The 12969-nt window shown below is 41.6% G+C and overlaps 1 protein-coding gene across 4 annotated transcripts in view; it reads left to right on the top strand.

Annotated features, from left to right (window-relative positions):
• Positions 1 to 12969, top strand: part of ZFAND4 (zinc finger AN1-type containing 4) — a 47962-nt gene that overhangs the window by 34152 nt on the left and 841 nt on the right. For all 4 annotated transcript variants that reach the window (XM_058671837.1, XM_058671839.1, XM_012930781.2 and 1 more), the window contains 3 exons: positions 4425 to 5567; positions 6381 to 6435; positions 12582 to 12699. In XM_058671837.1, the coding sequence (XP_058527820.1) occupies positions 4425 to 5567; positions 6381 to 6435; positions 12582 to 12699 (1316 nt within the window). The remainder of the gene's footprint in view (positions 1 to 4424; positions 5568 to 6380; positions 6436 to 12581; positions 12700 to 12969) is intronic.

Genomic DNA, 12969 nt, shown 5'->3' with positions numbered 1-12969 from the left:
TTCACACAAAAACTGTATATGGGTTTAAAGTTTTTTGTACCAAAAGAAACCTATTTCATCTTTTTCAGGCTTTTTGAAGTACCCATGTACACTTCAATAGACATAACATAAGTGAAACAGGACCTTTCGCTTTAGAAAGTTCCCTCACAGCTAGTGCCTATCTTTCCCCACTCCCACGGACAACTACTACTCCAGCATCTGTTACCACAAATAAGTTTTTCCTGCTCTTGAACTTCATGTAAATGGAATCATAGAGACTATATTAGTTTTGCTCAGTGTAGTATGTTTTGGTTCATGAGTGTTGTTACATGTGTCAGTTAAATGTATCTTTGCTTCTATATACCGCTCCGCTCGGATTGGCTTCACTCTGCTTCTGTTTTCTTTTGATGAAAATTTAGGTTGACTCTAGCTTTAATAAGCCTCCTTTGAACATTCATATCCTTTTTTTGCTGGACATACATAGTGCTTTTCTTTGAAGTATTTCCTTAGTAATGGGGCTCAGCGTCTCAGAGAAGATGTATGTTTAACTTTAATAGTTATACCAAGCAGTTTTACAGGTTTGAGCTATTACTGATATGAGATTTCCAATTAGTTCCATGTCCTTCACAATATGGCAATGTCAGGTGCTTTCATTTTACTTATTCTAGTGGATGTGTCATGGTTTTCATTTATATTTGTCTAATGAGGAATATTGTTGAATTTTTTATTGTAAAGTTATTTTTTAGACTTACCTTATTTTTACTTAACAAAATGTGCAGTGATTGGACCAATTCTTGCATCTCTACAGGCAACAGGGGCCCATCCTTCCTTGATACTTCTTTTTTTTTTAAGTTTACGTTGATAATAGCTGCACATACAGTGTAGCACTATTCACAGTGGCCATGATAGAGAATCAACCAAGCGTCCATCATCAGCCGAACAGAGAAAGGAAGTATACATACGTACAAGCGAATATTATTCAGCCATTAAATCTTACCAAGTGCAGCCAAATGAATGGAACCGAAGGATAACATGTTAAGCAAAATGAATAAGACACAGAAAAATAAATATCTCATGCTCTTCCTCTTGTGTGGAAACTAAGACTCAGCCTGAACATAGAGCAGTGATTGTTAGTGGCTGACAGGAGGAGTACAGGACAGAGAAATTTTGGATATAGGAGATAAGTCAGAGGTCAATGGAAAGGATAAGTCCCCAGCATGTCACAGCACAGTGTGTGACTCTAGTTCATGATGACTTCTGTGCATTTTATGACCCAATAAAAGAAAGGAGTCCTCATGCTCCAGTCATAAAGCAATGTCAAAGAAGGGAGACTTCGGTCACCCTGATCTTATCAGCACGTGTGTTATATGTGCATGGAATTGCTGAGTTGTTCTCTACTGTTGTGATCATTGGCCATTGAAACATTGTGTCTTATGAAGGGTTTCTGACTAATGCTTGTTTATTTATAAGCCATGTTATAAACTCAATGCAAATTATTTGTCAGATTATGGTTTACAGATATTTCTAACACTCTGTTGCTTGCTTTTTCACGTTCTCATTCTTTTGATGAGTAAATGTTGTTAATACATTCTCATCGGTTTTAATTTTGAGATCAGCACTTCTTTTGTAACATTACAAAAGCTTGGGCCATAAATATATATCCCCATGTTTTTTTCACCAACTTTATTACTTGTGGTCATTTATTCCTCGTTTAGATCAACCAACCATCTGGCCTTTTTTGTGTGTACTGTATAGTAAGGATTAGAGCTTTTTATCCAGATAGAGAACAATTGACCTAGATATGTAAGAAAAAAAATCCTTTCCCTACAACCAAGTTAAGAGAACGTGGGAGAGAAACTACAAAAAGAAATACAAATGTTTCAAAGATCTCAAGACCCTCACCCTCAGAAATTGAGAGTAGGCAGGCCACCACTCCGAACTGACTGGACTCAGGTGACATTTAGAGAATAGTCTCCCAACAGCAGCAGAGGCACGGTTCTTTATAAGAGCATGCGTGCAGAACATACAACATTTGCCTTTTTGTGACTAGCTAGTTTCTTTTAGGATAGTGAACGTCTCTGAGGTTCATCAACATAATAACAAATGTCAGAATTTTCCTCCTTTCGAAGGATGAACATTTATATCATATTTCATTTAAATGGTTAACTCTTAGTGGATACTTGGTTAAATAACGGTGCCATGAACATGATGGATGCAAATACGTCTCAGACACCCTGTCTTCAATTCTTTGGGATGTATACCAGAAGAAAATAACTATTTTTATTGTTTTCAAAACCAGCACACTGTTTTTCACTGTGGCTATACCATTGCATTAGAAATAAGTAAGTGATCTTTTGGCTCCAACTTATTCAACTAAATGAAAATCAATAAATATTTTATTTTCTGATGCTAAAAAGTACATTATTTCAACTTTTTAAGAAAATTTAACATTTGCAAATCACTTTTCTATCCTTATCCCCACTTGTTTAAATGAAATGTATCCGATAGTTACTGTCTTTTTACTGTTTTCCTGTGTTTCCTCAGTGTTCATTCTTAAATATTCAATAGATAACCTCTTTGGGGATGGTATAATTTGGTTTTTATTCCTGAAATAATTTGATTTTCTGCAGATTATTTCTAGAATTTATCAAGTCTCATTTCATAGCATCCTTAATTTTTGTCTAGTTTCATATTTTAGATAAGGATTTTTTAAATCTGTAAAATCTGTGCAAGAATAAATTGCTTATTTCAAGAGCACCCTCTTTTCTTGCTGTAGTGAAGTAGTTTTAAAATCATGGCACGCTTGTTGGAGACATGGATTCCATGTGTGCTTTCGGACTTTCATTCATTGGCATCTGTAGGATTTTTGCTTTGTCATTTCTGTTTTCATTATGTTCACAGTTCCTCAGGAGTACCAAAGTGTGCCCTTTGCTTTCAGTTGGCCCCCTCCCAAAAGGGGTGCTTTCTTGAAGCTACCTCTTTGTACCTTGAACAGTTTCAAGTCATTTGCTTTTGATTATCCAGTTTGATCTCTATCCTGTATCTTACGCTTGTTTTCAGTATTTACGTAGCAAGTCAGGCTTGCTTGCTTGCTGCCTTCCTTTCTGTGTGGGTTTTGCTTTTTTGTAGAGTTTATCTTTTTTTCCCATCAACCCTAAGTTATCGCACACTCTCCACACTCTCTCTTTCACTCCTTTTCTTTTCCTTGGTGAGGCTCCACATTCTTGCTTGTCTCACTGTAGCCATAGGCTTTGCGGATGAGCTCTCTGAAACTGAGTGTTTTTCTACTCAGAAAATTTGCTATTTTTATTATACATCTCCTAGTTTATTGAAGGCATCAATTTTATTTGCTTATATTGTTCTGTGTAGGTTCTTTGAGTGAATAGAGAATTTCAGATTTAGACAACTGCCGTTGATCTTCTAGAGTCTAAAAATCATAACTTTGGTTTTTGTGGAGATTGCTTCTGGTGGACACAGAAGCACAAATTGGTAAGCCATAATCCTAGAATAAAGGCAGCTGTAGGAATCAGTTTATCTTTCCAAGGTTCTTATTTCTTAGCTCTTCTAGTGCTCTTTGCCTCAACTTGTATCCACTGAATTATCTGGCTTTTCTTCTATTTTGCTGTGTTTTTTTCTTTGAAGTGGAGGTGTTGGCCATCAGATGTTTCTCCCCACTCTGATGCTTGCTGGTTACTGTGGTGTTGGCTTTTAAGAATTAAAGACTTCTTATTTGTAGTCCGCAGTGGAAGCCAGGTGCAGTCTTCCTACGGGCCTCTCCCAGGGGAATCTCGCTGGACTATTAGAGTCTCTTGTCCATGAGTTGTGACCATACGTGTGAAATGTTGTTTACTAGAGAGGTGTATTGGACTCTGTCGAAGGTTTTATCAGGCCTGTTCACATCACAGCAGGTGCATTTCAGATTCCCAGAATGAAAGCAGAATCCAGAATAAGCTATTGTTTGTACATAGCAAACCACCCTTCCCAGTTAGACTTATGGTAACCCTCCTGAGATACAACATACCACAAGCCAAACAAAAGCCCTTGTGCCAGACAAGGCTTTTCAGGGACAGCATAGACCTGTTAGCTTTTTCTGCACACACAATAATAGTCAACACCTGTTCATCTAACTAGGGTCAACTGTGGACATCTGAAAGAAGTCAGCATTGTCAGATCTGATAGAATTAATCTGTTTTCATCTCAGAACTCTAATCAGTGATATGGAAAAATATAATAAAGCAAACAACATTCTCAGAAAGTAGACTTAAGGAAGATAGCAATATTCATAATCATCTGTTGGGATTTAAATCTTTCTAAATATTATAAATTGAGGTGATCAAAAGGCCAGTCTGTGACAGTAAGTGACGTTTTCTTCCAGCATTGGTTTTTGTAAATCTGCAAAGAAAAGGACTGTGTGATGGAATTACATGTTGGTTCTTATCTTTTAGCCCAAGAAGGTTGCAAAGATAAAGCCTCGCCCGCCAATAGCCCCGCGACCTTCTAGTGGTCCCACCACAGCTGCTCGCCACAGGTTGTTAAGGGTCCTGCCCCACATTGGGCAATCCTGTTTGCCTTCTGGGAATACAAATGCACCTGATGTATCGGGCGAGGGGATCGCAAGTCTGGGACCTCAGCCCCCCGCCGAGAGCGCCCTGCCATCCATCGCTCGTGAAGGGAAGTGGGAGAGTACCAGCCCCCCAGCCCATGCCAGCAGTAACGTCAAACTACCACCTCAGCTCCCTCATTTTGAGTTCGAGAAGGATGAAGAGCTTGCCGAGTCTGTTCTCCGTCTCGGATCAGCCCTGCCTAGGCGAACCAAACACTTGCCATCTAACAGCGAAGATGACCCCGTCTTGTTTCCCACTTCGAAAGAGTGGTTGACTGAAGACTCGCTGTTGCCTGAGGTGGAGGCATTGGACTCATTGGCGCAGGGAAATGCTGAGGGGACGAGCAGAGGCCGGGAAGGCGCAGAAAAGGGCAGTTCAGAGTTCCTCCTCACTAACGTTGGGAAAGGACTGAAAGCCACGGAGCAGTGTCTAAAACAGGCCACTCGAGTGCTGAGCGGTGAATCTGCAGACACTGGAGTTCTCAACCGCGAACTAAGCCCTCCCAAGGGCAGACTCCTGTCACCCCTTCGCTGCCCAGCGCCGGTGTCACTGCATGACGCCCTGGGGAAACCACAGAGACTGGTTAAGTGCTTTGAGCCAGGCAACCTACAGTCCCCAGCTTCGCAAAGTGTGTTGCGGTCGTTGGAGCCCCGAAACACCACAGACACTTTCTGTAGGACTACTCGCTTTCGAGCTGTGAAAGTTGATTCACCAGGGAAAAGACCCGACATCATTTCTAAGGTTGAGGCTCGGGGTATTACAGAAATGGCCAACAAAGCTTCCAGAGAACCTGTCGGAAGCGTCAATAACATTGGTTTTCTCGCTTCCCTGGCCCGGAGCGCAAGTAGGGACAGTTTGCAGAGCACATGTGGGGCAGGCAGGCATCGGGCGCCGGCAGCTGGGCTGCCCGCAACCCTGCCTCATTTTCAGGAAGAAAGCCTCCGGAGAAACTCGCCTCAGTTAGAGCCGACCGAGTATTTTCTAGTAAGTATTCACCTTTCAACATTGTCCAATAGCTAGCCTTGTGGTAATTCACCATTCTCCGCTTTCTATTCGCTTAAATAAAATGGCCCCATGAGACTTTTCTCATGTGTTGATCAGAAAATAATAACCTACCCTGTAGTAATGCTTTCTGAAGACTGAATTTTAATTTGGATTTATTTGAAAAGGAAGGGGAGAAAAACTGACATGTTCTTTCTGCTGGTTCACTTCTCAAATGCCCAGTACAGTTGGGACTGAGCCAAAGACCAAAGCCTAAACCTGGGAATTCGTTCAAGGTCTCCCATGTGGCAGGGCACCAAGTACTTGGACCGTGGTCTGTTGCCTCCCAGGGTGTGCCTTAGCAGGAATCTGAAATCAGGAGTGGAACCTAGACTGAAAGCCAGTTGTGCTGACACATAGGGCAAGCACATCAACTTGAGTCTTACATTATGCCGGATGCCTGCCCCAGTGACTGAATTTTGAATCATTGGTTTGTCCTAAATTGAGAATTGTGATAGAAAAATAAGTTCCTGTAAGCAGTTTGTCATATTTCTAAATGCTAGATATTTTTATTAATGTTTTACCTAAGTAGGAACTCTTATCTGGGTAATCAATTTGCTTCTCTTAAATAAATGCAGTATTGTTGCATGCTAAGAATCAGATTCAAAGTTAATTTAATTAACAAAATTAGATGACATTGTTTTAAATAACAGCCCCACAGCATCTCAGTAATGAAATACGAATGTTTTCATGTTTGGCAGTGTCATCTGCTCTCCATTGACTCACTTCTGTAGATGTTTTGTGTTTTAATTGTAGTCTACCCGTGCTATTGGAATGAATGGAAATAATGCAGCCGCAGGGAAAAGAGTAGGTAAGCTACAGATCATTTTGAAACCAATATAAGGCTGATAATCATTTATATGCATAATGTTGGAGTTTCAAAGAGAACTGAGAAAAACATTCCCTGTGGTCATGTGCAGAGTAAGCTCTCCCTTTCCAATGAGGAAAATGATTATGAGACCCAACGGCAGGACTTGTATGAATAAGAAAGGTTCAGACATACACACCTCTTGTCTGGGAAGAAGAATGATAAAGTTATTGAAGAATTAACACATACTGGCCAGCCCCCAATCAGGGATTACACCTGAGCCATGGTGGGCTGCTACCTGGGTTTGAGGAATTGCCCTTAGAAGACAAAGATGTTGGTCAAGGATTGCATTTACTAAACTTGTTATGTCTGGGTCAAAGAAATGGCCACTGTGTAGTAGTCCTTTCTTTTTTTTATTTATTATTTTTAATTCATTAATTACATTGTATTATGTGACACAGTTTCATAGGTACTTGAATTCTCCCCACCCCTCCCCAAACCCTCCCACCATGGTGGATTCCTCCACCTTGTTGCATAACCACAGTTCAAGTTCAGTTGAGATTCCCCCATTGCAAGCATATACCAAACATAGAGTCCAGCATCTTATTGTCCAGTCAAGTTCAACGGCTTCTTAGGTATACCCTCTCTGGTCTGAAGACAGAGCCAACAGAGTATCATCCCGATCAATTAAAAGCTCCAACATACCATCAGCAAAAATTTACATCATTATGGAATTAATTGACATAGTAATGAGTAACCAATATGTTAAAAGTAAATGCGAGTTCTTAACCACCTTCTGTGACCCCCTCATTGACATTTGAATTTTAGTTTATATACAACATCTAACATTCATAACATAACATGTTATACATAACATCATATCATCTTAAATTAAGGCGAACATGTGGTATTTAACCTTTTGGGATTGGCTCATTTCCCTTAGCATTATGGTTTCCAGTTTGGCCCATTTGGCCACAAAGAACTGCATTTTGTTTTTTTTAATAGCTGAGTAGTATTCCATGGAGTAGATGAACCATAGCTTTCTTATCCAGTCCTCTGCTGATGGGCATTTTGGCTGTTTCCATGTTTTTGCAATTACTGATTGTGCTGCTATGAACATAGGAGTGCGTGTTGGTTTCTCATAAAACAAGTGTTCTGGATATATTCCTAGGAATGCTATTGCTGGATCATATGGTATGTTGATTTTGAGTTGTTTGAATGTTCTCCATACTGATTTCCATAGAGGCTGTACCAGCCTGCAGCCCCACCAGCAGTGGAGTGGGGTTCCCTTTTCCCCGCAACCTCGCCAACAATATGTATGAGGCAGTCAGCATGCTCAATAGGGCGAGGAGCCATTATCACCCTATCTTATGTTTCAAAACACAGGCCAGGGGTAAGAAGCTCATTACCATAATGTGTCTCCCTTAGAGCCCTCAGAGTTTTAAGAGACTTTATTTATTACGATAACCATATGAATTTTAAATACTTTCTTAAAAAAAATATTTTATTTATTGGAAAAGTAGACTGGAGGGAACCTTTATCTGTGAGTTCACTCCTCAAAAACCTACAACAACCGTGGCTGAGCCAGGCTGAAGCCAGGAGCCTAGAACTCACCCTGGGTCTCCCATATGAGTGGTAGGGACCAAGCACTTGAACTTTTGTCTGCTACCTTCAGGGTGTGCACCAGCAGCAAGCTGGACTAGAAGCACAGTGAAGACCCAAACCGAGGAACTCCATCAGGAGATACTGTCATCTTAACTGCTGTGCCAAATGTCCACCCTGAGGAGACACTGGTCAGAGGCAGTGAGCAAAGTTGGGCACTAAGAATTCAGTCCAGTTCATCCAAATGAGTGACAGGAACCCAACAACTTGAGCCATCACCACCTCCTCCCAGGGTCTGCATTACCAGGAAACTGGAATTAGGAGGTGAAACTGGGCATCCATCTCAGTTACTGCAGTTTGGGACACAGGCATCCTCAACGGCACTTTAACTGCCAGGCCAAATGCCTGATGCAAATTTGTCATCTGAACCATTTCCAAGTGTCTGCTCAGTGGCTTGGAGGGCATGCATGTTGTTGGGCAACTTCCTCACCTCTTCTCCAGAACTGTGTTGCAAAACTGAAACTTTGCATTCATTAATGAAGGAACTCCCTATTTCCTCCTTCCCAGTATCACTGTCTTCCCTGCATTTCACTTCCTGTGTGTATGCTCTGAGTCGTACATGTACCTCATACATGACACCACATGGTGCTTGTCCTTTGGTCATACACCAACACAATCAGTAGGGGTAGAGAGCACTCTACTGTAGCTTAGACAGCTTTGTAGAGGTCCAGAGTTCTTTGCTGCATTGATCAGCTGTCTTGGTGCTTTGCTAAACAACATTTGGGACTGGCTCATTGTTTGACTGATCATAGCATCTTCAGGGGTGATGTTGTAGCAAATGTTCGAACTTCCTTGCTTCTTAAGGCTGATGCTCCATGTGTCTGTGTATGTGTGTATGTGTGAACACACACATACCACACTTTGCTTCTCTGTGTGTCTGTGTATGTGTGAACACACACATACCACACTTTGCTTCTCTGTGTATGTGTGAACACACACATACCACATTTGGCTTCTCTGTTGTTCTGTTACTAGACACTTCTGTTTTTTTACTGATCTTAGCTGTTGTGAGTAAACGGTGCTATGGACTTCTCTTTAAGACACTGCTTTCCATTGTTTGGGCAATATACCAGAAGCGAAATTGCTGGATTGTGTAGTATTGCTACCTTTAGTTGTGTGAGGAGGTAGCATATTGTTTTCACAGTTGTTGTATACCATGTTAGATTTCTGCCAACAGACTTCATGGGTGCGAATTTCACCTGATCATCTATTGTTTTCTTATTTCATTATTTCTAACCAGTCTAATTAGTGTGAGATGATATGTCATTGTGACTTTGCATTTCTGTAATCATCAGCTATATTGATTCTTAATGATAAGTTTTGTGTGTTTATTAACTATTTGGGCTTTTTGTTGGGGAGAAATGTCAAGTTTGGGTTCTTGTTGTTAGGAACTTTTTCTATGTTCTGACTAGTAACCAGTTACTATATGCATGAGTTGTAGGATGTTCTCCCAGTCCTGTAGGTTGTCTTTCTATTGAGTTGGTAATGTCTTTTGGTGCATCTACTTTGCCTGTTTTCTTCTTTGTCGTCTCATGCTTTTGGTGTGTCACTTCCAAGAAATAACTGCCAAACCAACTGTCATGAATCCTTTTCCCTATGTTTCCTCTCTAAGTTTTACAGTTCAGATTGTTATATTTAGGTTTTTGGTCCAATTGGAGTTAATTTTTGTATTCAGGTTAAAATAAGAGTCCAAGTGTGAATATCTGGTTCATCCAGGACCATTTGCTGAAAAAACTTTCTTTCCCATTGATGGTCTTGGTTCAACATGATTTAACTATACATGAGATCTTTTAAAAATATTTATTTGTTTGTTTTTGTTTGAAAGAAGAGAGGCAGAGAGCAGAAAGAGCTGATTTCAGTATTCACTCTCTGGACGCTCACCATGGCCATGGCTGAGCTGAGGCCAAAGCCAGAAGGTCAGGAACACAGTCCAGACTCCCCTCTGAGTGGCGGGAGCCCAGTTAACTGAGCCATCACTGCTGCCTCCCAAGGTGTGTATTAGCAGGGAGCCAGAAACAGAAGCTGGAGGTGGCTGTTGAGCTCATCAGTGAACTAAAGGGTCACCATGGCCTCTTAACACCATTGTTTAAGGCAGAATTTAATGATCCTGAATTTCAAAGAGAACTGTGACTAGATGTGTTCCTGTTACATATTATAACATATGGCTTTCCTGTAACACCTGCACAATGCTCTTAAAATAAGAACATTCCCCATTGTGCTGTGAAATATTGGTGCACTTAAAGATCCATGAGAGAATTCCTACTGGATTTGTGCCCAGGTAGTCATTTGGTTAGTTGTTACAAATCTTATCCCTATGTTGTTTTTGTTTGTTTGCAAAATCTAGGAGTGTGTTTTAGACTGATAGTTTGCTGTTTACTGAGCACACAGTCTGGGTTGTGGCAAAGACAGGACACCAATTAATTTTAAATCCAAATTGTTGAACCCTTGAAAGATTTCCAGAGACTTCCAGCTGCTCCTTCTCATTTGTTTTCTTTGCTGGTTGTTTCCTGGCTTTGAGTGCCACCCAACCCTGTGTGCTTGTGCTTGCCTCCTGACAGCTGTGGACAGGAACACTGAGACTCTCTCTTAGGACTGGGGTTTGTTGGCATCTGGCCCGTTTTAAGAGACGTTTCACTTGGTAATTAAAGATTTTAATCTTTATTATGTAATAATGGATGTACTCTTGGTTAAGGTAAGAAATCAAGTTGTTACAATAATGTGGAATATAGTAACTATTTCTTGGGAAGCTGTAAGTACTGTGAAATTGAGCTGTTAGTCACTAATGATAATGTATTTCATATCATTATATTCTCAAAGTGCTTTTCCACTGGTGAGTGTGAGAGCCAGCAGGGATGCAAGTTGACTGAGGAGGAAGGGCCTAGAGGCCATGCTGTTGCACCTAGTGGCATGCCCAAAAGCCAGATGTGGGGGTAGGCCAGGTAAGGGGTCCCTAGAGTGTCTCCCCAGACCAGGCTGCTGCACCCATTGGCATGCCCAAGAGCCAGGGTTGGGGGCAGGCAGGACAGGCAGGGAGTTCTAGAGGATCTCCCCAGTCTAAGCTGTTGTACCCGCTGCATGCCCAAGAACCAAATCAGGAGGGGAGAGGGGCAGGCAGCCGTAGAGGGCCTCCCCAGGCCAGGCAGCTGCACCTACTGACATGCATAGGTGCCAGGGCTGGAGGCAGGCCAGACCGGGGACCTAAACAGCCAGCACGCTGGGGCTCTCAGAGCCAGACCACAGCTCCCACTGCTGGAGCAGACCCACCAAAAAGGTTTTTGACATTGGCAAGCACCCCATCCTTTCATCACCTGATGGCTTTAGACACGTTGAAAATCTCTGATCTCAGGGACCCGTGGGTGTATGGTCTGGCCCAAGCATACTTGATGCCTGATTAGACCACCTACATTGCTCACTGCTGTGCAAAGAAGCCAACAACATCTCAGAGTAGTGACAAAGATGTGAGGACACAGCCGTTAAGGTCTCTGCTTGTGAGAGGGATCCATCAGATGAAATAGATCCAAACCTGGAATAGGCAAACCCTGTTCCCCTAGTCAGCAGATAGTAACCACAGAAAATAGGACAAATTTACATCCTTGAGCAACCCTTAGATTAAGAGTCAAAAAATGTGAAGAGGAAATGAAACAGAGCAGGTAGGTAGTTGGCTTAGAGTCACAGCATGGAAGCCGCACTGCCCCAGTCCTTTGTAAATCCCACCTGCCTATCAGTCAGGGGTCCCTCTCTCAGGAGATACTTCCCCTCATCTGAGATCTGAGGCCATGCCGTCAAACCTCCTTGATGTGGAAGAACCAGCTCCCTTCCCACCGATACAGAAACATTTCCCCCTCCTCTCTTGTCCATCCCCTGGTTCTCTCCACTCCATCATGCCCCACTTACACCTGTGATCTCCTCACCTTTTAAATAAACTTTTTTTTAAAAAAAGATGATTTTTACATGTGTGAATTAATTTGTCCTTAAGATCCTTTATGACATAGGGAGAAAAACACATGCTGTATTAAAAATAATGACACATTGAAGTTTTGAGAGATGCATGACGTACTTTCATGGCTTGATGAATTTGCTCTCTGTAGTGTAGGGCGAAAATGCTAGTTTAGTGTTTCTCTGGGGAGGATAAACAGGATAATTCTATTATATGTATGATGTTCTCAAAGGGCTTCTCAGATAGGATTTTAAACCAGTCATTTTTCTTGATAATCTCAAGATTTGATGCACTCTTTATAATAATCAAAAACGTTGGCGATTCCAAAACATCTTACAAAGGCCAGCCCTGATTAGCAGAAATCCAGTGTAAGCTTAAAAACAGTTCCACTGAAACTCTGCTTGCAGTCTATAAACAAATATAAAAAGGTGCAGATTAAATATTCACGGCATTGATGTTATTGAAGGCAGAGTGCGTTTTGCCTTTTGCTTTATAGCATCTCATTTTGAGAATTATGTGCCTGTATTAATCAGTGTCTGTTTCTAAATAGGAGAAGGCTCCCATCATCTGCCACCTGTGAAAGCCCCTATGCAGACAAAGAAGAAAACGACCACGCATTGTTTTCTTTGTGGCAAGAAAACAGGATTGGCTACTAGCTACGAATGCAGGCAGGTTGGCCAGGACGCCTTCTCTGGGGTGACCCATTTAGGGGATAACGCAAAAATAAACCATGATTTAAATTGACCCTCCACACCATCGTGAAACCGAGGGGCCAAGGGCTCCAGAAGGCAGAAGCATGTCCACCCTGCCCTTTTAATTGGGAGAGCCTTTTGTTTTTAGAAGGCTAGATTTAAAGTTGACTTACTACAAATGCTCACTGTTTTATGGTACATTATTGTTGCTGCACAGATTAATATGAATAATGGGTTTATTTTTCT

This window comes from Ochotona princeps, chromosome 13 (genome assembly GCF_030435755.1).
Source record: "Ochotona princeps isolate mOchPri1 chromosome 13, mOchPri1.hap1, whole genome shotgun sequence".
Taxonomy (NCBI): domain Eukaryota; kingdom Metazoa; phylum Chordata; class Mammalia; order Lagomorpha; family Ochotonidae; genus Ochotona; species Ochotona princeps.
This window is presented reverse-complemented; position numbering and strand designations above follow the sequence as displayed.